This window comes from Hemitrygon akajei, chromosome 18, assembly GCF_048418815.1.
Source record: "Hemitrygon akajei chromosome 18, sHemAka1.3, whole genome shotgun sequence".
NCBI classification, from domain to species: domain Eukaryota; kingdom Metazoa; phylum Chordata; class Chondrichthyes; order Myliobatiformes; family Dasyatidae; genus Hemitrygon; species Hemitrygon akajei.
This window is the reverse complement of record NC_133141.1, coordinates 4,291,536-4,315,197: the sequence shown is the minus strand read 5'-3', so window position 1 is coordinate 4,315,197 and position 23,662 is coordinate 4,291,536. Positions and strand designations below refer to the sequence as shown.

The window sequence follows — 23,662 nt, the reverse complement described above, 5'->3', positions numbered from 1 at the left end:
CACAGTACTCCAAGTGGGGTCTGACCAGGGTCCTATATAGCTGCAACATTACCTCTTGGTTCCTAAACTCAATCCCACAATTCACGAAGGTCAATGCACCATATGCTTTCTTAACCACAGCTGCAGCTTTGAGTGTCCTTTTGTACTCAAGAAGCACTGTTCCTGGTATCCATGTGCAACAGGCAGAACTGAAAGCTCCAATTAAAGCCTGTAAGCTGGCAGAAGGAAGATCAGCTAATATCTACACTGAATCCCGATATGCTTTTGGAATTGTTCATGATTTTGGAAGCTTATGGAGACAAAGTGGGTTTCTTACAGCTGTAGGAATCCAAATCAAGAATCACCAACTAGTACAGGGACTTATGAATGTCACACAACTGCCGTCAGAAACTTCCGTATTAAAATGTAAAAGCCACTCCAAAATGACCACAATGGAAAGCCATGGAAATGCATTTGCAGTTGAAATTGTGAATAAGGCAGCATGGGAAGAAATACCAATAAAAGTACTGAGAACATGCGCAGTGAACCCAGCAACTGAATTTATGGAATCAGAATCCAGTTTATTATCACCGGCATGAGTCACGAAATTTGTTAATTTAGCAGCAGCAGTTCGATGCAACAAATAATATAGGGAAAAAAATCAATTACAGTATATGTATATTGAATAGATTAAAAATCATGCAAAGATCAGAAATAATAGATAGTAAAAAAGTCAGGTAGTGTTCAAGGGTTCAATGTCCATTTAGCAATCGGATGGCAAAGGGGACGAAGCTGTTCCTGAATCGCTAAGTGTGTGCCTTTAGGCTTCTGTACCTCCTCCCAGATGGTAACAGTGAGAAATGTGCATGCCCTGGGTGCTGGAGGTCCTTGACAATGGAAGCTGTCTTTCTCAGACAGTTCCTTGAAGATGCCCTGGGTGCTTTGTAGGCTAGTACCCAAGATGGGACCGACTAAATTTACAACCCGCTGCAGCTTCTTTCGGTCCTGTGCAGTAGCCTCCCCCCACTATACCAGACAGTGATGCAGCCTGTCAAAATGCTCTCCATGGTACATCTACAGAAGTTTGAGTATTTATTGACATACCAAATCTCTTCAAACTCCTAATGAAGTACAGTTGCTGTCTTGACTTCTTTATAACTGCATCGACATGTTTGTACCAGGTTAGGTCCTCAGAGATTTTGACACGCAGGAACTTGAAACTGCTCACTCTCTCTCCACTTCTGACCCCTCTGAGAATTAGTATGGAGTCACCAGGAGACACTCATGGAGTGAGTACTGTTTCAGATTCGCTCCATAACCTTTACTTTTTTTAACCTATGATCACCCTTATTTAACTTACTTTTACCTACACCAAAAGATTCTTGCTACTTTTTTGGACTGATCTTTAAGTGTACTGTGAATTTTGAAGAAATGAGTACAGAAATAGCTTTAAGATCTAAAGGGCGAGACCCTGGGAAAGATCCTAACAGCAACTGAAAGAAAAAAAAGACCGATCCTAAGCGTACTGAATTGACTTATGATATGTTATTGGAGCTCTTAAATGAAAAATTTGAAGAACAACGACAAACTTTCAAACAAGATCTAAAGGCTTTCCAGGATTCTATGGATAAGACTGATTTAGTAGTTAATCGCAACTTTGCAAGAGGACGCTCGGAAGCAAGACTTGATAATCAAAAAACTGGAGCAGAAATTATCTTCAACGATTAAACAGGTGGAAACACTTAAAGCCAAGAGTGTCGACTTTGAAAATCGGTCCAGAAGACATAACTTGCGCATACTTGGTCTTCCGGAAGGTATCGAACAAGGGGACCCCTCGAAGTATTTTGCTCAACTTTTAAAGGATGCGTTCCCTTCTGTATTCCCAGACAGTCCTCCGTTACTTGATCGCGCCCACAGAATTATGCACCGATCATCAAGTTCTTCATCTAAACCACCTGTTGTAATTGTTCAATTTCATTATGTGCATGTCAAAGAGCAACTTATTTGTGTGGCTTGGCGTTTAGGGATGGTTAAATTTAAGGATTTCCAATTCCGATTAGTGGAGGATTTTAGCCCAGAAGTAATGAAGGCAAGGCTCCTTTTTAAACCTCTGATGTCCGAATGTTATGAGAAAAATCTAAAACCAGCGCTTTTATACCCTGCGAAACTTAGAATCTCACCTCCGAATGCACCACGGCTTGTTTTTCTCTCCACATCTGAAGCTCGAAGCTTTCTGGATGAGAATTATCCTACTGCTTTGGACTCTCGTTTCTAATAAATGAGTGATTTTGATCGTTACAAGATGGTTTTTGTTTCCAAAACAAGATTTTGTTTCTGGCTATTGGTGTAGGTTTATTCTACATTTTATATTCCAATTAGTTTTTTTTTCGACGTACTAATCTTTTTAATTTACTTACTTTAACCATTGTACTTTATTTTTGGTTATTATTATTAATCCTTTGAAGGTGAATTTTTTAACGGTTTGATATATATCCTTTTCATTTTTTGTGTGACTAAGATGGCGGTTTCTCCTCTAAAATATTTGTTTTTTTTATTTCGCCATTTTTTTTCTCTCGTCTTCTTCCTATAATGCATTTCTTATCACATTAACTTTTTTTGTTTGGGTTTTAACCCGATTTATAAGTTACTAGTGCTTATATTCTTTTTGTTTTTTTTAAATTAGCAATTATATTAAGTTTGTTTCAGTATAGTGTTAATTACTTTTTTGGAGTTTGGGTGGATCTCTTTTTTCCCTCATTTATATATTTGGAGTTGCCTTCTGGTGATACGGGGGCAGATTTAGTATCATTCCTTTTTTTTCCCCCTGGCCTTTTCCAGGCTCAGGAAGGGTTTTTTTTTTCGTGGGTGGGGGGGGGGGGGGGTGGTGAAGGATTCTTTCCTAACTCTATTTCTCTTTTTACTAGTTGTTTTTTTTTAAAAAAAAGTTTTTTCATTTGGGCTGATTTTAAACCACTAAAATGTCCACGGTGTCGTCACTTTCGGGTCCGCCCCTTATTTTTGTTCCTCTTCCGGATGCATGAGTTCATAATTTGGTTAACTCTATATACCAAAGGGTTGATTTTAGAAATATGGCTCAGACCATTAATTTTGTCTCTTGGAATACTAATGGCTTAAACCATCCGATTAAATGGAAAAAGATTTTCAAAGTATTCCAAAGACTGAATGCACATATTATTTTTGTACAAGAAACTCATGTGAAGAAAGAGGACAATCAACATTTTTTTTTAAGGTTTTGGAGGGATCAACAGTACCATTTGAATTCGAATGCCAAAGTAAAAGGAGTTTCAATTTTTATTGACTCCTCTATTACATTTGTCCAACACGATATTATTTCAGATCCGAATGGCAGATTTTTGTTAACTACTGGGTTACTTTTTAACAAAAAGGTTGCTATGGTTAATGTTTATGCTCCAAATGTGGATTATCCCGATTTTTTAAAGTACTTATTTACTTCTCTACCTAATCGAAATGAATATATGTTAATAATGGGTGGTGACTTTAATTGTTGTTTAAATCCTTTGCTGGACAGATCTATATCTACTCAGACTTTACCTAATAAGTCGGCCACTTACATTAATTCTAATTTTCAATATTTGGAGATTTCGGCATTCTAAGGACAGAGTTTTCATTTTTCTCACATGTTTATCATTTTTACTCGAGAAGTGACTATTTTTTCACTGACTCTCGTTTTATTCCATCTGTAATTGGTTGTAATTATGACATTATAGCCATCTCTGATCATGCTCCATTGAAACTTTCTATTAAATTAATGGATACAGCTTCTAGTATTAGGCAATGGCGATTTGATTCTACCTTACTGCAAGATCCGGATTTCATTGAATTTATGAAGGAACAGATCGATTTCTTCTTTTCAACTAATTCCACGGAACACTTTGAGACACTTTTAAAGCATATATACGTGGACAGATTATCTCCTATTCCGTTGGTTTGAGAAAACGTATTAAGGAGGAAACTCTTTTATTGGTTGATAAAATTAAAGAAATTGACAAGAAATATTCGACTGCTCCTAGTAAGGAGCTTTACAAAGGGTTGAACTTCAAATGGAACACAGTTTATTACTTACATCTTCGATTGAAAATCAATTAATGAAAACCAGATCTGATTTTTATATACATAGTGATAAATCGGGTAAACTTAGCTAATCAATTGAAGAATGCTTTGGTTAAACGTCAAATTATTAAGATTCGTCAACAGAATGATGAATTGACAGTTAACCATGATGAGATAAACAAATCTTTTCAAGATTTTTATACCTCCCTGTATCATTCTGAATTCCCTCATGATAATACCATGCATGATTTTCTTGGGAAATTGAATTTTCCAAAATTATCATCAGATGATCTTTCAATATTAGAAACTCCTATTATGGATGCAGAAATTAAAGGGGTTATTTCCTCTATGAATTCTGGGAAAGCACCAGGTCCAGATGGGTATACAGTGGAATTTTTTTTTAAACCTCTACTTTCTCCTTGGTTATGCAGGGTTTTTGAAGAAGCAATTAGATTGGGTAAACTGCCACAATCTTTTTATAGAGCTTCCATTTCTTTAATATTGAAAAAAGATAAAGACCCTAACTGACTGTGCATCCTATAGACCAATATCCTTATTGAATGTAGATTCCAAGATCTTTTCCAAGTTACTGGCATCCAGGCTGGAGAAGGTATTACCTCAAATTATCTCGGAAGATCAAACTGGTTTTATTAAAAATCGCTATTCTTTTTTCAATATTAGGAGATTATTGAATATTGTTTATAATACTCCTTCACGTAGCACCTCAGAATGTGTCATTTCATTAGATGCGGAGAAAGCATTTGATAGAGTTGAATGGCCAAACTTATTTACTGTGCTTGAGAAGTTTAATTTTAGTCCAATATTCATATCCTGGATTAAACTGATATATCATACTCCAGTAGCCTCGGTCTTTACTAACAATCAAAGATCTCCCTTTTTTCGTTTATTTCGGGGGTACCAGGCAAGGCTGTCCTCTTAGTCCATTATTATTTGATATTGCTTTAGAACCTTTGGCAATTGCTATTAGAGAATCACCGAACATTTTTGGCATTACTTGTGGGATGGATATACATAAGTTATCATTATACGCAGATGATTATTATATACTTCTGATCCTGAGAAATCCATTCCTGTAGTTATATCACTGTTGGCTCAATTTAGTAATTTTTCCGGGTATAAATTAAATCTTAATAAGAGTGAATTGTTTCCTTTAAATAGACAGGTTCCAATTTATGGAAATTTACCTTTTAAATTAGTTAATGACTCTTTTATATACTTAGGGATTAAAATTACAAAAAATTATAAGGAGTTATTCAAGGTTAATTTTTTACCCTTAATTGATCAGATTAAATGTTTGTTCACTAAATGATCACCATTATCTTTATCTCTGATAGGTCGGATTAATGCTATTAAGATGATTATTTTACCCAAGTTTTTATGTATATATTTCAAGCGGTACCATATAACAATCACAGCACGCAAACAGGCCATTCCAGCCCTCCTAGTCCGTGCCGAACTCTTAATCTCACCTAGTCCCACCTACCCGCACTCAGCCCATAACCCTCCACTCCTTTCCTGTCCATATACCTATCCAATTTTACCTTAAATGACACAACTGAACTGGCCTCTACTACTTCTACAGGAAGCTCATCCCACACAGCTATCACTCTCTGAGTAAAGAAATACCCCCTCGTGTTTCCCTTAAACTTTTGCCCCCTAACTCTCAAATCATGTCCTCTCGTTTGAATCTCCCCTACTCTCAAGGGAAACAGCCTATTCACGTCAACTCTATCTATCCCTCTCAACATTTTAAATACCTCGATCAAATCCCCCCTCAACCTTCTACGCTCCAATGAATAGAGACCTAACTTGTTCAACCTTTCTCTGTAACTTAAGTGCTGAAACCCAGGTAACATCCTAGTAAATCGTCTCTGCACTCTCTCTAATTTATTGATATCTTTCCTATAATTCGGTGACCAGAACTGTACACAATATTCCAAATTTGGCCTTACCAATGCCTTGTACAATTTTAACATTACATCCCAACTTCTGTACTCAATGCTCTGATTTATAAAGGCCAGCGTTCCAAAAGCCTTCTTCACCACCCTATCTACATGAGATTCCACCTTCAGGGAACTATGCACTGTTATTCCTAGATCTCTCTGTTCCACTGCATTCCTCAATGCCCTACCATTTACCCTGTATGTTCTATTTGGATTATTCCTGCCAAAATGTAGAACCTCACACTTCTCAGCATTAAACTCCATCTGCCAACATTCAGCCCATTCTTCTAACCGGCATAAATCTCCCTGCAAGCTTTGAAAACCCACCTCATTATCCACAACACCTCCTACCTTAGTATCATCAGCATACTTACTAATCCAATTTACCACCCCATCATCCAGATCATTTATGTATATGACAAACATTGGGCCCAAAACAGATCCCTGAGGCACCCCGCTAGTCACCGGCCTCCATCCCGATAAACAATTATCCACCACTACTCTCTGGCATCTCCCATCTAGCCACTGTTGAATCCATTTTATTACTCCAGCATTAATACCTAACGACTGAACCTTCTTAACTAACCTTCCATGTGGAACTTTGTCAAAGGCCTTGCTGAAGTCCATATAGACTACATCCACTGCCTTACCCTCGTCAACATTCCTCGTAACTACTTCAAAAAATTCAATAAGGTTTGTCAAACATGACCTTCCACGCACAAATCCATGCTGGCTACTCCTAATCAGATCCTGTCTATCCAGATAATTATAAATACTATCTCCAAGAATACTTTCCATTAATTTACCCACCACTTATGTCAAACTGACAGGTCTATAATTGCCAGGCTTACTTCTAGAACCCTTTTTAAACAAAGGAACCACATGAGCAATACGCCAATCCTCCGGCACAATCCCCGTTTCTAATGACATCTGAAAGATCTCCGTCAGAGCTCCTGCTATCTCTACACAAACTTCCCTCAAGGTCCTGGGGAAGATCCTGTCAGGACTCGGAGATTTATCCACTTTTAAATTTCTTAAAAGCGCCAGTACTTCCACCTCTTTAATTGTCATAGGTTCCATAACTTCCTTACTTGTTTCCCACACCTTACACCATTCAATATCCTTCTCCTTAGTGAATACCGAAGAGAAGAAATCATTCAAAATTTCTCCCATCTCCCTCAGCTCCACACATAGCTGACCACCCTGATTCTCTAAGGGACCAATTTTATCCCTCACTATCCTCTTGCTTTTAATATAACTGTAGAAGCCTTTCGGATTTACTTCCACCTTATTTGCCAAACCAAACTCGTAACTTTTTAGCTTTTCTAATCTCTTTAAGTTTCCTTTTACATTCTTTATATTCCTCGAGCAATTCCTTAACTCCATGCTGCCTATATCTATTGTAGACATCCCTCTTTTTTCGAACCAAGTTTCTAATATCCCTTGAAAACCATGGCGCTTTCAAACCTTTAACCTTTCCTTTCAACCGAACAGGAACATAAAGATTCTGTACCCTCATAATTTCACCCTTAAATGACCTCCATTTCTCTATTACATCCTTCCCATAAAACAACTTGACCCAATCCACTCTCTAAATCCCTGCGCATCTCCTCAAAGTTAGCCTTTCTCCAATCAAAAATCTCAACTCTAGGTCCAGTCCTGTCCTTCTCCATAATTATATTGAAGCTAATGCTATTGTGATCACTGGACCCGAAGTGCTCCCCAACACATACATCTGTCAGCTGACCTATCGCATTCCCTAACAGGAGATCCAACACTGCCCCATCTCTAGTCGGTACTTCTATGTATTGTTGCAAAAAACTATCCTGCACACATTTCACAAACTCTAAACCATCCAGCCCTTTTACAGAATGAGCTTCCCAATTTTTATTCCGAAATTTTTTTTGCTAATGTTGATTCAAAACTTCCCTCATATATGGCAGAATAAAAATCCTAGATTAGGTAAAAAATATTTACAGAAGGCAAGGAAGGTGGATTGGCACTGCCTAATTTCAGATTTTATTATTGGGCAATTAATATCCGATATTTGATATGTTGGTTAAAGGATTGGGATTTATCTTTTAGCCCTCATTGGGTAAACCTGGAAACTAAATCTGCACAAGGATTTTCATTGGGTTCTATTTTAGGGTCTTCTCTTCCCTTTGCTCTTTCTAAATTGCAGAAACGAATTGACAATCCGATAGTTAAACATACTTTATGTATATGGTTTCAATTTCAGAAATTTTTTGGGTTGAATCAATTTGTTTTAACTATTCCTATTGTATCCAATTTCTTTTTTCATCCTTCTATTATAGACCAAGCTCATTCAGCTTGGAAGACTAAAGGATTACTACAATTTTCCGATTTATTTTTGGATAATTGTTTTATGTCTTTTGAACAATTATCTAATAAATATAATTTGCCTAGATTTCATTATTTATTTATTTTTTTAGATATTTACAGATTAGGAATTTCTTAAACACTGTACTTCCTACCTTTCCAAATCTTGAGTCTTCGGGTATTTTGGAGAATTTGTTAGAACTAAATCCTTCTCAGAAAGGTGTAATATCATATCAAAACTCTACAATATAATTATGAAAATACATTCAGAGCCCTTCTATAAGATTAAAAGTGATTGGGAAAGAGAACTTAACCTTACTATCCCTATTGAGAATTGGGATAAAATTCTTCAATTAGTCAATTTATCATCTATATGTGCTAAACATTCATTAATACAGTTTAAAGTTGTGCACAGGGCTCATATGTCCAAGGATAAATTGGCTCGTTTTTATTCCTATATAAATCCTATATGTGACAGATGTCATTCTGAGATAGCGTCTTTAACTCATATGTTTTGGTCATGTCCGCTTTTGAAAAAATATTGGAAAGACATTTTTGATATTATTTTCACGGTATTGAACATTGATTTACAACCTCATCCTATTACTGCAATTTTTGGTTTACCAATGATGGACTCAATCCATTTATCTTCTTCTGCTTGTCGAATGATTGCACTTCTTACATTAATGGCTAGAAGATCTATTTTGTTGAATTGGAAAGAAATTAATCCGCCTACCGTATTTCATTGGCTTTCTCAAACTATGTTATGTCTAAATTTGGAGAAAATTAGAAGTGTTGTATTTGACCCTTCTATTAAATTTGAAAAGACATGGAGACCATTTATTCAATATTTTCATATGATGTAATTTGATCCTGTTCCAAACGTATTCGTTTTTCCGGTTTTGATTATATATATATATGTTGAGAGGATCGGAGTTGGTGACACTGATACACACATACTATAAACAGCCCCTTTTTCATTATTATTATTTTTTTCTTCTTTTTCTTCCTTTTTTTCTCCTCATTAGTTATTAGGTTGTTAGATTAGTTTTTCTTAGGGTTAATTTTTTTTTCTTTTTCTCTTCTGTTTTTTTAAACATATAATATGATATACCTAGTTTTGCTTTGTTTATATGATATTTGTATCATTCATGATTTGGGAAGACTTAACTATTGCTTGTGTATCCTTTCATGTTCAGTTTAAATTTGTAAATTTGTAATCCCACTATGTATTAATCTTATCATGTTGATATTAATAATAATAATAAAAAGATTGAAAAAGAAAGAGAATTAGTATGTGTTCCTTCATCTTACCCTTCCGGAAGTCCACAATCAGTTCTTTCATCTTACTGACATTGTGAGCCTGGTTTTTGCTGCGATACCACTCCAGTAGTTGGCATATTTCATTCCTGTATGCCCTCTCGTCACCATCTGAGATTCTACTAACAATGCTTGTATGAACAGCAAATTTATAGATGGTATTTGAGCTATGCCTAGCCACACAGTCATGGGTATAAAGAGAATAAAGAGGGTAGAGCAGTGGGATAAGCACACACCCGAGGTGCATCAGTGTTGATCGTCAGCGAGCAGCAGTCGGGGATTCAATTGCAGAGGGACGTACAGAGGCCCAGGTTCTGCAACTTCTCAATTAGGATTGTGGGAATTAAATGCTAAGCTACAGTCGATGAACAGCATCCTGGCATAGTTGTTTGTGTTGTCCAAGTGGTCTAAAGCCACATGGAGAGCCATTGAGATTGCATCTGCCGTTGACCTATTGTGGCGATAGGTAAATTGCAATGGGCCCAGGTCCTTGCTGAGGCAGGAGTTCAGTCTAGTCATGACCAATTTGTCAAAGCATTTCATCACTGTTGATGTGACTGCTACCGGGCAATAGTCTTTAATGCAGCTCACATTATTCTTCTTAGGCACTGGTATAATTGTTGTCTTTTTGAAGCAAGTGGGAACTTCTGCCCGTAGCAGAGGGGTTGAAAATGTACTTGAATACCCCCACCAGTTGGCTGGCACAGGTACTCAGAGCCTTACCAGGTACTCCATCGGGACCTTCTGCCTTGAGAGTGTTCACTCTCTTTAAAGACAGCCTAACAACGGCCTCTGAGACAGAGATCACAGGGTCAGCAGGGATCTGCCCAGCTGTAGTTGTGTTCTCCCTTTCAAAGCAGGCATAGAAGGCGTTGAGTCCATCTGGTAGTGAAGCATCACTGCCATTCATGCTATTGGGTTTGCTTCGTAGGAAGTAATGTCTTGCAGAGTTGCCGTGCATCCAATGTCAATTCCAAATTCGTTCGAAATTGCTTCTTCGCCCTTGAAATAGCCCTCTGCAGATCATACTTGGTTTTCTGGTACAGGCCTGGGTCGCCAAACTTGAAAGCTGCAAATCTAGCCTTCAGCAGACAACATACCTCCTGGTTCATCCACCGCTTTTGGCTTGGGAACATACAGTACATCTTTGTAGGCACACACTCATCCACACAGGTTTTAATGAAGTTGATAACAACGGCAGCATACTCATCCAGGATCGAAGATGAATCCCTGAATACAGTCCAGTCCACCAATTCAAAGCAGTCCTGTAGGCGCTCCTGTGCTTCCCTTGTCCATACCTTCTTGGCCCTCACTGCTGGTGCTGCAGTCTTCAGTCTCTGCCTATACTCAGGGAGTAGAAGTACAGCCAAGTGATCAGACTTCCTGAAGTGAGGGCGTGGAATAGCACGGTAGGCATTCTTGATGATGGTGTAGCAATGGGCCAGTGTGTTCTTTCCTCTGGTATTGCAAGTGATTTGTTGGTGGTTGTTGCTTAGTGATTTTTTTTCAAATTGGCCTGGTTAAAATCTCCCAAAACAATGCTGAAGGCATTAGGCTGCGCTGTTTCGTGCTTGTTGATCCCATTGCTCAGATCATCTGAAGCCTGCTTGACACTGGCTTGAGGTGGAAGGTAAAATGCAACCAAAATGACCCCAGAGAACTCCTGTGGTAGGTAAAAAGGACAGCACTTAACTGCTAGGTATTCCAGGTCCGGTGAGCAGAATTGGGACAGCACTGACATATTTGTGCACCAAGAACAGTTGATCATGAGACATACTCCTCCACCTCTGCTTTTGAGAGATTCCATAGATCTACCCTGCCTGTGTATAGTAAACGCATCTCCAGGATTCCGTGAAACAAAGGACACGTGCTCCTAATGTCCCTCTGGTTCAGCACCCTAGCTCTGAGATCATCAATTTTATTCACCAGAGCCTGCACGTTCGCCAGCAAGATAGACGGTATAGGGAGATTAATACCGTTTCCTTAAACACACTTGAAATCCCGCTCTACACCCGCGCTTCCTCCAAGGTGTCCGCCATGGGTGCTTTCAACTACAATCGGTGTTGTTATTAGAACACAGAAGATTGAGGGGAGATTTGATAGAGGTATACAAAATAACGAGGAGTAGAGATAGGGTAAATGTAATCAGGCTTCTTCTCCACTGAGGTTTGGAGGCATGACAACCTGAGGTCATGGGTTAAGGGTGAAAGGTGAAAAGTTTAAGGGGAACATGAGGGGAAACTTCTTCACTCAGAGGGTCGTGAGAGTGTGGAATCAGCTGCCAGTGCAAATAGTGCATGCAAGCTTGATTTCAATGTTTAAGAGAAGTTTGGATAGGTACATCGATGGTAGGGGTATGGAGGGCTATGACCCCAGTGCAGGTCAATAGGAATAAGCAGTTTAAAATGGTTGCGCATGGGCTTGATGGATCAAGGGCCCATTTCTCTGCTGTACTTCTCTCTGACTATTAAAGAATAGAACACTACAGCACAGTACAGGCCCTTCAGCCCTCCATGTTGTGCCGACCCAAATAATCCTCAAAAAAAGTACTAAACCCACACTACCCCATAACCCTCAATTTTTCTTTCATCCATATGCCTGTCCAAGAGGCTCATAAATACCCCTAATGTTTTAGCCTCCACCACCATCCCTGGCAAGTCATTCCAGGCACTCACAACCCTCTGTGCAAAAAACTTACCCCTGATGTCTCCCCTAAACTTCCCTTCCTTAATTTTGTACATATGCCCTCTGGTGTTTGCTATTGGTGCCCTGGGAAACAGGTACTGACTATCTACCCTACTCATGCCTCTCGTAATCTTGTAGACCTCTATCAAATCCCCTCTCATTCTTCTACGCTCCAGAGAGAAAAGTCCCAGCTCTGCTAACCTTGCTTTAAATGACTTGTTCTCCAAACCAGGCAATATCCTGGTAAATCTCTTCTGCACCCTCTTCCATAGCTTCCACATCCTTCCTATAATGAGGTGACCAGAATTGAACACAATACTCTAAGTGCGGTCTCACCAGAGATTTGTAGAGTTGCAACATGACCTCTCTATTCTTGAACTCAATCCCCGTTAATGAAGCCTAGCATCCCATAGGCCTTTTCAACGACCCTATCAACCTGTGCAGCGACCTTGAGGGATGTATGGATTTGAACCCCAAGGTCACTTTGTTCATCCACACTCTTAAGTAACTGACCATTAATCCTGTACTCAGCCTTCTGGTTTGTCCTTCAAAAATGCATCACCTCACACTTGTCCGGATTGAACTCCATCTGCCATTTTTCTGCCCAACTCTGCAGCCTGTCTATATCCTCTTGTAACCTTCGACAACCTACAGCTCCATCCACAACTCCTCCAATCTTCGTGTCATCCACAAACTTACTCACACATCCTTCTGCCTCTACATCCAGGTCATTTATAAAAATCACTAATAGCAGGGGTCCCAGGACAGATCCCTGCGGCACTCCACCAGTCACCGACCTCCAGGCAGAATATTTTCCTTCCACAACTACCCTCTGCTTTCTTCCTTTAAAGTGGATCAATATTTAACAGAATTTTAAGGGCAAATATATGGAAGAAATCACTAAGTTTTGGACACAAGTGACAACTTGTACTTTAAAAAAACAGCCTGACTTGGATAAAAAGCAATGACCGCTTTCAGCCCTCAATGAGTAAAAAATATCCACCACTATAACCATATATAACTGAATTTACTTTAATACAACCCTGTTTTTATTGATTTATGAGATTTGGTCATAGTTCACAATTCTTAATGCCCTGAAAGTGATGATGATGAGCTAACCACTTTAATCTTTAGTATGTAAGCTAGCATATGGGGAGTTTTAGAATTTTGACCCAGTGCCATCAGCATGTCTTTCTGCTGCCAAATGTAGACAGGCTTACTCCCTCTTGTGGAAATCAGTATTTGATTAGCTCTACGGAGGGTTCAGAGAAGGTTGATTACTGGAGAGATGTTAACCTGAACAAAATGGAGAGTCTGTTGGAAACCGGAGCTTCGAGTATGCCATGGAGTGATTTAGCACAAGACAGGATAGACTGAGGATTTGCTGGAGGGAAGTTGAGGTTTGTGAATTGCAAGTCTAAAATGTCCTATAGTCAATCACTGACTTCACCTCTAACTTGGGATTTCTCCCAATCAGATGGACATGGGCAGTCATTCAATGCATTGAAGCTTCTTCAGTCTCTCTCCCAACTCTCTGATCTCATCACCTGGAAGCATGAAGACCACCCACTGTGAATGTGCAAATCGGCAAATGTTGTTACATCCCTTTCCCCATTTCTTTAGCAGAGGTTCCATGTATGGTTTGCAACTCTGAACCAAAAGAACAAATCACAACCATTTGCTCTTAGACTTGTTTGTCATACTTTCTGGCATAGACCAACCTGAGTAAAAGAGCTTGATCAAATGGCAGCAGCTGACGAGAATTCAGATTCAACTAAACTCAGATAGCACAGACCTTTCTAAATGGGAATTGGACTTTGTTCTTCTTTAAGTACAATTGGACAAATCAGCACTCTGCCAGATTGTAAAATGTGACAAATTAGCCAGGAATATTTGCAAAACTTGCTTTGATGTACCTTGTTTGCACATCTTTCTTGAGTGCCTAAAGACTGCTATCACTAGCCCTTCTGAACGATACAGGTGCATTCAATGTGTGTGTGTGTCTATTTGCAGTCTCCAACTAAATACTAAAGTTCTAGACAAGAAAGAAAAATGGTTTTCTCCTGAAACCTACTGACTTCAAGCTTAATTGCATTTCTTGACACCATACTCAGTCAATGCCTTTTCATGCCAAGGCTAGTTGCTTCCTCATTTCTAGAAAATGTTTCTTTCTCCATGACCAACACTAATGAAATGTAAAGTCAATGGTGTTAACCAAACCATAATAGGTTATTGAACAACTAAATTGTAAATAAGTGCTACTTGATTATACTCAACAAAATGCTTTGTTATTGTGCAGGTAACAGGAGTTGCCAGTCAGTGTTGAACTCAACATAGGACTGCCTTAGGAACTCCCAGCTCTGAATTTTTGTCCTTGGGGTTTACTCCTGAAGCCGTCCCCATGAGTGGGTATAGTCACAAGGCAGAGGAGGCTTGAGGTCTCCTCGATGAGCTGCCAACCATGGCTGATGAACCCCATCCTGGTCCGTTAAACTGATACTAATGCTGGAGTGAGGACTATACCAGGTAATCTCATTGATGCTTCTGTTATCAGTTTTGAAGAAAGATGGCACTCTCACTGTGGAGCGGGCTTGTCATCTCTCCATTGTTCAACACTAGGACATGCCATTTTCAGAGGATCAAGAGCAGTAGTACTTTTGCAAGCTATGCAAGCAAGAAATTCAAGGCAAGCTTGAACTCCCATTACCCCAGTCATTAGGTCCCAATACAGGGCCTGAAATGAGAGCTCAGACTCCTAGTGACCTGCATCTAGATCTTGGTCTATACCTAGTTTGTGACAGTGGACTATACTGCTGGCACAGGTCTGTCAATGTTCAACATCTGCACAGAACAGGTAGGCATAGGTTTATCATTGTAGAACACTGCAGTATAAGTTCTGTGAACATGAACACCATAAAAGAAAGACACAAATAGACAACATGGCTCCCAGGTTTGCTCCAGCATTCAATATGATCAGTGCTGATCTGCCGCAGGCCCTACTATACATGTTCCAGTTCTGGTGAGCCCAGGACTCACTCGATCTGCATGCAATTTCAAGGAGTTCTTTTTAAACAGTTGGGACAAGAACAGTGGAAATTTTAAAAAATGATGCAGATGCTGGAGATCTGAAACAAAACAAAATGCTAGGAAAATTCAGCAAATTATCCAGTATCTGTGATCAGAGAACCAGTTAATGCCTTGGGTCAGTCACTCATTGTCAGAACAGGGAAAGAGAGATATAGTGGTAGGCCTCCGTTAGTCTCGATAGACCATGGATTTGCACCTTGGAAAGTTTCCAGGGCGCAAGACTGGGCAAGGTTTTTTTTTTGTTTTTTTTTTTTTTAAAATGGAAGACCAGCAGTTGCCCAAGCTTCAAGTCTCCCCTCTCCACACCACCAATGTTGTCCGAGGGAAGGGCATTAGGACCCATACAGTTTGGCACCGGTGTCGTCGCAGAGCAATGTGTGGTTAAGTGCCTTGCTCAGGGACACACACAAGCCTCAGCCAAGGCTCGAACTAGCGACTTACAGATAACTAGACGAACGCTTTAACCATTTGGCCATGCGCCAGCAAAGAGAGCAATCAGAAACAAGAGAAATCCATGCAACAAACACAAAATGCTAGAGGAACTCAGCAGGCTAGTAAGCATCTATGGAGAAGAGTACAGTCAACATTTCAGGCCAAGATCCTTCATCAGCACTGTAGGTTTACAGTTGAAATGAAGGCAGGAGGAGGGATAAGTAAATTTAAGGCACATCTGGGATAGTATGAGTCAAAATGTCTCACAATGAACAGTTATCACCATATTAATCTATAAGGCCTGTAAAATGAGCTGTTAATGGTAAGGTTGTAGGACATGCTCAGCGGGCTGCAATTATGCATACAAGATTGGGGAAATGAACACAGTGGAAGATGCTAAAAACCTAAGCAGGTCAGGCAGCGTCTATGAAAAGAGAGCTGATTAATTTTTGATATAGGCCCTTATCGATTAATTATACATTAAACATTTGAAAGATATAAATGAAATAGTCTGGGTTGCAGCAAAATCTAGGTGAAACCCTTTAAGACAAACACTTAAATAGGCAAGACAGAAGGATACGGTCCTAGTGCAGGCAAATGGGATTAGAGTTGACAGGCAAAAAATGATCAAAATTTTTGATGCTGAAGGGCCCATTTCTGTGCTGTTTGACCGTGACTCAAGGGAATATCACAGCCTTTAAACTTCTGTTTTCTCTTCCTCCAACTTCCCTCATCAATCTATTCACCACAGAGCTTCAAAAAGAGTGCTTCACCCTGATGTCACCCTATCAGAGGGTACTCCCCCCCCTTTCCTATTCATCCTTTCCCACTCACTTTACAATCTGAGATTAACTTGTCTGCTTACTTTTCTAATTCTAATGAAGAGTCATTGACAAGTATTAACTCCATTTCTTTCCACAAGTGCTGCCAACCCTGCTGAATATTTCATGCAATTTATGTTTTTATTTATGCAACTTATGCACTCAATGCAAAATACACAATTTACATAAGAAATAGGAGCAGGAGTAGGCCATCCAGCCCATCGAGCCTGCCCCACCATTCAATAAGATCATTTCTAATCTGTCCATAAACTCAGCTCCATTTACCTGCCTTTTCCCCATAGCCCTTAATTCCCTTACAGTTAGATAGGTTTTTACATAGTATCTTAAATATATTTAGTGAAGAAGCCTCAACTGCTTCCTTGGGCAGAGAGTTCCAGATTCACCACTCTCTGGGGGAAAAACAGTTTCTCCTCATCTCCGTCTTAAATCTTCTCCCCTGAATCTTGAGGCAATGTCCCCTAGTTCTAGTCTCACCTACCAATAGAAACAACTTTTCTACTTCTATCTTACCTATCCTTTTCAAAATTTTGTATGTTTCTATAAGATCCCCTCTCATTCTTCTGAATTCCAGAGAGTATAGTCCCAGGCGACTCAATCTCTCCTCACAGGTTAACCCCTTCATCTCTGGAATCAACCTGGTTAACCTCCTCTGCACTGCCTCCAAAGCCAGTATATCCTTACTCAAGTATAGAGACCAGAACTGCACACAGTACTCCAGGTGCGGTCTCACCAGTATCCTGTATAGTTGCAGCATGACCTCCCTGCTCTCGAATTCAATCCCTCTAGCAATTTCCCACATCTGGTTAAATTCAGCTAATTCAGGGGGGGCTGGGCTGATCACCAGCATTTTGTTCAAAACCAAAATATATATTATTAATCACATTACTGCAAAAAGCAGATCTGCAATATATTAAAAAAAATAACAGATTAAATATCAGAGGGTGAAAAATCTCTATTTGTAAGCTTACGAACTTGCTTTTTTCTAAATAATGTTTGTGCAATTTTTCCAAATACTTTAAAAGTATGCTGAGAGTTCTTGAGAAATTTACTGTTCATTGGTTTTACATTGTCTTCAGAAGACAAAGGTTTACATACAAAAGCATCAAGTATTCTTCTGCATACCTTGTAGTTGATTCAAATTCAAAAGGGAAGATGATGTCGTCATTATTGCAGATCTGGCAAATGAAGCCACGCTGAGTGCAGAGGTCACACATATAGACATGATTGGTGGCATAATGGATGGCCTGCTGTAAAAATGCTTCAAACATTCCACGTGCTATCTGCAAGATGAAGAGAAGTCTTTGAGATACTGTTTAAAACATTAAATAATATTTTAATTAGCATGTACACTATGTCAGCATTTCATGGCATGCTGAAGTTCATACATGGACTGCTAACAGCAAGATTGATGCATTTCTAACATGGTTTAAAAATTATACTTTATGGCAGAGATAGTCAATGAATCAAATTCTGTGTTGTTGATTTGCTAAAATAAGATGAGACCATTCTTTAAGCACTGCATTCCTTTTAACCTCAGTATTCTCAACATCTAATTAGGTTTCTCAGTTTTACATCAGCTTTTGTAACCAATTTCTTTACTTTTTACAGTTGCATTTTCTGCATGCTGTTCTGATTCAGTGCGATATGCAAGGTTTGAACAGTGCACCTTAAAGTCGCACAGCTGGGAGAATCACTGCGATCCGCATACCTTCTCTTTTCACCCCTACAACCTTAATACATGGATCTGAATTTATTTACTTTTAATTTCTGATATTTTTGCCTATAAATGAGAGTTGAAAAACGCAAATAAGAGTTGAAAAATTGTATGACCTGTCGAAGATCAGAGACACTATACAGATGGGTTGACTCCAAGAGATATTTCTTCTGTTCTAACCTAAAACAGAGAAGCAATGTTCATGATTTCACACTGACAATTGTTAAATTTTGACTGTAATTGTTCATGACAATGAGATTGTAGTGCTACTCCATTTAGTGCAAAGCAGCATACAGTCGGCCCTCCTTATCAGCGAGTTCAGTCAACCGCGAATCGAGAAAACCCGGAAGTGCTCTTCCAGCACTTGTTGTTTGAGCATGTAGAGACTTTTTTTCTTGTCATTGTTCCCTAAACAATGCAGTATAACAACTATTTTACATAACATTTATATTGTATTAGGTATTATAAGTAATCTAGAGATGATTTAAAGTATACAGGAGGATGTGCGTAGGTTATCGTGGATCGGGATCGAAAAAAATTCTTAAGTTCTCTTACTAAGAGAGTTGGAACAGGTACATCTGGTATTACTTAGCGTCAGTTAGTCAAACGTTTGTCTTAGTATATAGTATATATTTTACCTTTCTATGCATATAAAACACTTAAGAACGTATGTTTACAGCGCCGGGCTCGAGAACAAAAGTTCCCGAGTTCAATCCAGTGACAGACCGCTGTCGAGTGCACTGTCCATCCGTGCCGGGTTGATGTGGAGGATCAAAAACAAAACCCCAAAATCCAATACGGTAATTAAACCACTGCGTTGCTTAGTAATAATTGTAGCTTTCACCGGGGCAGGACCTTTCTCACTTTATCCTTTAAAATTGTTCTAATTGTTGACCAACCTAGCCTAATGATTTTATAATGACCGATGGCATTTCACCTCTTCTGATCGCTTTATTATTTCCACTTTATTTTCAATTGTGATCGTGATTATTTTTGTGAACAGAAGCACTGTGGATTCAGAGCTTCGCCGCCAGGTCCTAATGTCCACCACACTGAAACAGGTTAAATAAGGTCTGGGGTTCCGCTGGTCCCAAGGTCCACCACATTGAGACAGGATGAATAAGGGACTTGAGCATCCACATTTTTTGGTATCCACAAGGGGTCCCGGAACCAATCCCTCGCTGATAAGGAGGGCCGACTGTACTGGCATTTCAATTACTAAAAACACAATGACTACATTTGAGTTATTTAGAATGACATCCAAGTTAAAACTGAATTACCATGCCATGTTATAAAATACAATTAAATATAAAGTAAGTTGATTTGCTTTTTAAAAAAAAGCTCTGAAATCAAAAAGTAGCTGCCCCACTTAAACCCAAATACTGCACATGCCCATGTATTGCACTTAAAAAACAGTTCTTTAAATCAGTAGTCAAACATGGAATTAATTAGCGGGCAAAATTACTAATGGACAAGACTTATTCGACAATTGAAAAGAATGATAAGGATAGTTCTTCTACAACAGCAAATATACTAAGTGAAACAAAAGCAAAATGCTTTTCAAAAATCCATCATGAAAATCAACTGGAGCTCTCTTCCCAACAGCAATATATGGGGAGCAGCTTCACAGGTAGGGATGCAGAAATTCAAGTAATTCCACTACCTTTTCAAGGCAGGAAGAAGTGAGGAATCAATGTTTCATTGCCAGCAATGTCCCAATCTCTAACGACCAAATCAGTAAATATAAATGGATGAAAAACAGAGGGTATATCTAATACCAAGGCCTTATAAAGCATTATTAATAGAAGAGGAATTTCTTTAGCTAGAGAGTGGTGAATCTGTGGAATTCATTGCCACAAGCAACTGTGGAGGCCAAGTTTTTAATGAATATTTAAAGCAGAGCTTGTTAGATTCTTGATAGGTCAGAGCATGAAGGGATACGTTTGGGGGGTGGGGGAGATGGAGGAGATTAGGGTTGAGAGAAAAGTTGGATCTGCCATGATGAATTGGTGGAGCAGACTCAATGGACCAAATGGCCTAATTCTGCTCGTACATCTTATGGTCTAATTTGAGCAATGCACACAAAATACTGGAACTCAGCAAGTCAAGCAGCACCTATGGAGGGAAATAAACAGTCAACATTTCAGGCCAACACTGTTCAACAGGACTCCATAGATGCTGCCTAACCTGCTGAGTTTCTCCAGCATTTTGTCTATGCAGCTCAAGCTTTTCAGTATCTGCAGAATCACTCACATCTCTGAGTATGAGGAATGGACCATTCAGTGAGACTTCAAAGGCAAAAACAACTAACAAAGTGAAAATGAAAAGCAGTGATAAATCACCTCTTATAGAGATCCTGGATTGCACCACTTCGACACGTGAAGAGATAGTCTTCCAATAGCTTCAAACGATCTCTACTCTTACGAGTCCGAGCCATGCGTTCAACATACTGATAGAGACTTCCATTTACTGCATCAAGATCAATAAAGGGTTCATTTTGGATCTGCTGCAGGAATTTCGCTGCCACATTGGAAACCTTTGTTTAAAAGGAAAGAAAATTTACAAGTTGGATAGAAAAAGACATTGTTAACTGTTGCTCATCATTCTGAAACAGTAATTTCCTTGTCATTAACAATAATTCTTAGAGAATGTGTGCAGCAGCACAAGTGTGCAATTCCAAGTCATTTTAATTGGAATACATTTTACCAAGATTTTTTGTTAATGGCAGGAAAATTACTGCTGATACTATTCCCTAGAGTTAAGTGAAAATTTGTGAATTCCTGGTACCAGAATAGCCAAATATGTTCAGATGCCTTTCTCGGAATATCCTATCATTACAACCAGTTGGTATTGCTAAGGAACAGCAGCTCAGTTCCTGCAAACTCCTGGCTGCTGAAAATCCATGGGACACTGCTTTGTTTCCCTAGCTCCTAGCTTCATATTTATGTGCTCCCACCTGGAAACACATTTCAGATTAAATATTGTTACATAATAATAATTAATCACGTGAAATTCATGCTGACTTGGGAAATCGCTTGTGTAATGGTAATACAAACTAAAAATAATAGTTACTCACCCTCTGTTTTGTCAGGTCCCAGTTATGGATCACTCTGGACGGGATAATAGTTTCTATATCCTGATGACACATCTCACAGTAGTAGAGGCCAGAATAGGCACAAACCTTGGCTTTACTAAATGAAAACCCTATTTTTTGGGAGCATGCTTAAGAACAAAACAAAGAATTAAGCTAATATTTTCAACATACAAAATGATATTCAAGATATAAAAGAGCAGAATACATTCTATAACAACTGAATCATAAATGAAACTTAATAGCACAATGTGCAATACTGATCTTGATATTACAGAAAAGACACAGGATAAGAGGAGACTAACACCAACAACAAAAAGCTATCTGCCTGAAAACACACACTCAACAATTCAGGAACAGCTTCTTCCCTTCCACCTTCAGATTTTTGAATAAACAATAAACCCATGAACACTGCCTCACAATTTTTCCCTCTCGTTGCACTATGTAATTTTTTGAATATATACTGTATATACTTAATGTAATTTATAGATTTTATTATGCATTGCAACATACTTCTGCTGCAAAACAACAAATTTCACAACATATACTAGTGATATTAGAACTGATTCTGAGTAAATCTAGAAGGTCGTAAATATAGAGTTACGAATAAAGCAGAAGAACTTCCTTACTCAAAGTTGCAAGCAATTTGGAACTTACTAGCACATTAGTTGGAAGGAGTTGTATAGATGTACTTGAAGATACATGTTAGGAAGAAAGGGATAGAATGTTCTGATTGGATTAAATAGATAAATATCTATGTAGAGTATTATCAATATTGTCTAATTAGTCCAAATAGCTTATAGGTGTGCTGTAAACTTAATGGTATGTATATGTCCAATCACAAACAAGAGAAAACCTGCAGATGCTGGAAATCCAAGCAACACACGCAAAATGCTGGGGGAACATAGCAGGCCAGGCAGCATCTATGGAAAAGAGTAAAGTCGATGTCTCAGACTGAAACACTGACAATACTGTTTTCCATAGATGCTGCCTGGCCTGCGGATTTCCTCCAGCATGTGATAATATGTATATGGTCAGGTTTTACCTGCTCCCATGTTTTGACACTGATCACTTATGCATGTTACTCGAAGAAAAAACACAAGCACCTGCTCCTATTGGACCCTGCTTAACTTCACAGTATCTGCATACATGTCCTCCTCCTCTGAATGTTTTTCATTTACAACTTTTCAACATTTGCAATTTGTTTTTATATGCAAGAATACATTTTAGTGTATATTTAGTCAGAATAAGGAAGCCATGGTTATGCACTATCATTCAAGTGCTCAAACATATTGAGTCAAACAGCATGGAAACAGATCCTTCGATCTACCGAGTCCATGCCAATCATCAAACAGCCATCTATACTAATCCTAATTTTTAACCTCCTCACATTCCCATTAACTGCTCCAGATCCCACAACTCTTGCGCTACAGGCAACGGCCAATAGACCTACTAACTGTGCACATCATTAGGATGTGCAAAGAAACCAGTTCACCCAGAGATAACCGACATAGTGACAGGGAAACATGCAAACTCCATTCCAACAGCACTGACAGTTGGGAAACAACCTGGTCAGACAGAAGCTTTATTAGTGGCGTCACTGTATCATGATGCAAAATCTCTCAAGATGTGCTGCCTTTACAGTTGCTTAGAACTGGTGTAAACTACCAAGGACTTTAAATGCAAGTTAACCTCAGCACCTTTAGAGTTCCTTCAAACATTTGCAAAAGTGCAAAATATTAGTCCAGAATCAAATTCAACTCTAGACTGGTGAACTCTACTCAAAGGTCTTTAAAAATTAGTATTTTGCCAGAAGAACTTTACTCAGCATGTTTTTAAGAGGTTTTTGATATTCTTCAAAACCAAAGAGAGTCTACTGTACATTAACGTTAATTTATAGCAAGTGATTCTGAATACCAAATGCAAATTTTCATTGCTCGAAATTAAGTCACTTGAAATTATACTTTGTTTTGTTATAAAGTTATCCTCCTCAGATTGATACAAGAATTTTTGAAAGCAAAATTGATTTTTTTTTAAATTACATTCTTGTATGGTGCCAGATTGCTACAAACCAGTTATGAGACCCAGTTTAAGGTATGCTGGAATACAAAAATTG

At 38.8% G+C, this 23,662-nt stretch overlaps 1 protein-coding gene across 5 annotated transcripts in view; it reads right to left on the bottom strand.

The window, feature by feature from the left end:
* plekhm1 (pleckstrin homology domain containing, family M (with RUN domain) member 1) overlaps positions 1-23,662 on the bottom strand; it is an 89,258-nt gene that overhangs the window by 15,157 nt on the left and 50,439 nt on the right. For all 5 annotated transcript variants that reach the window (XR_012101996.1, XR_012101997.1, XM_073070675.1 and 2 more), the window contains exons 8-11: positions 21,532-21,677; positions 20,798-20,991; positions 18,572-18,635; positions 17,864-18,021 (exon numbers count right to left, since the gene is read on the bottom strand). Coding sequence is in view for 3 of the 5 variants with exons in the window: in XM_073070675.1 (XP_072926776.1) it covers positions 17,864-18,021; positions 18,572-18,635; positions 20,798-20,991; positions 21,532-21,677 (562 nt within the window). In the remaining 2 variants the exon portion in view is untranslated. The remainder of the gene's footprint in view (positions 1-17,863; positions 18,022-18,571; positions 18,636-20,797; positions 20,992-21,531; positions 21,678-23,662) is intronic.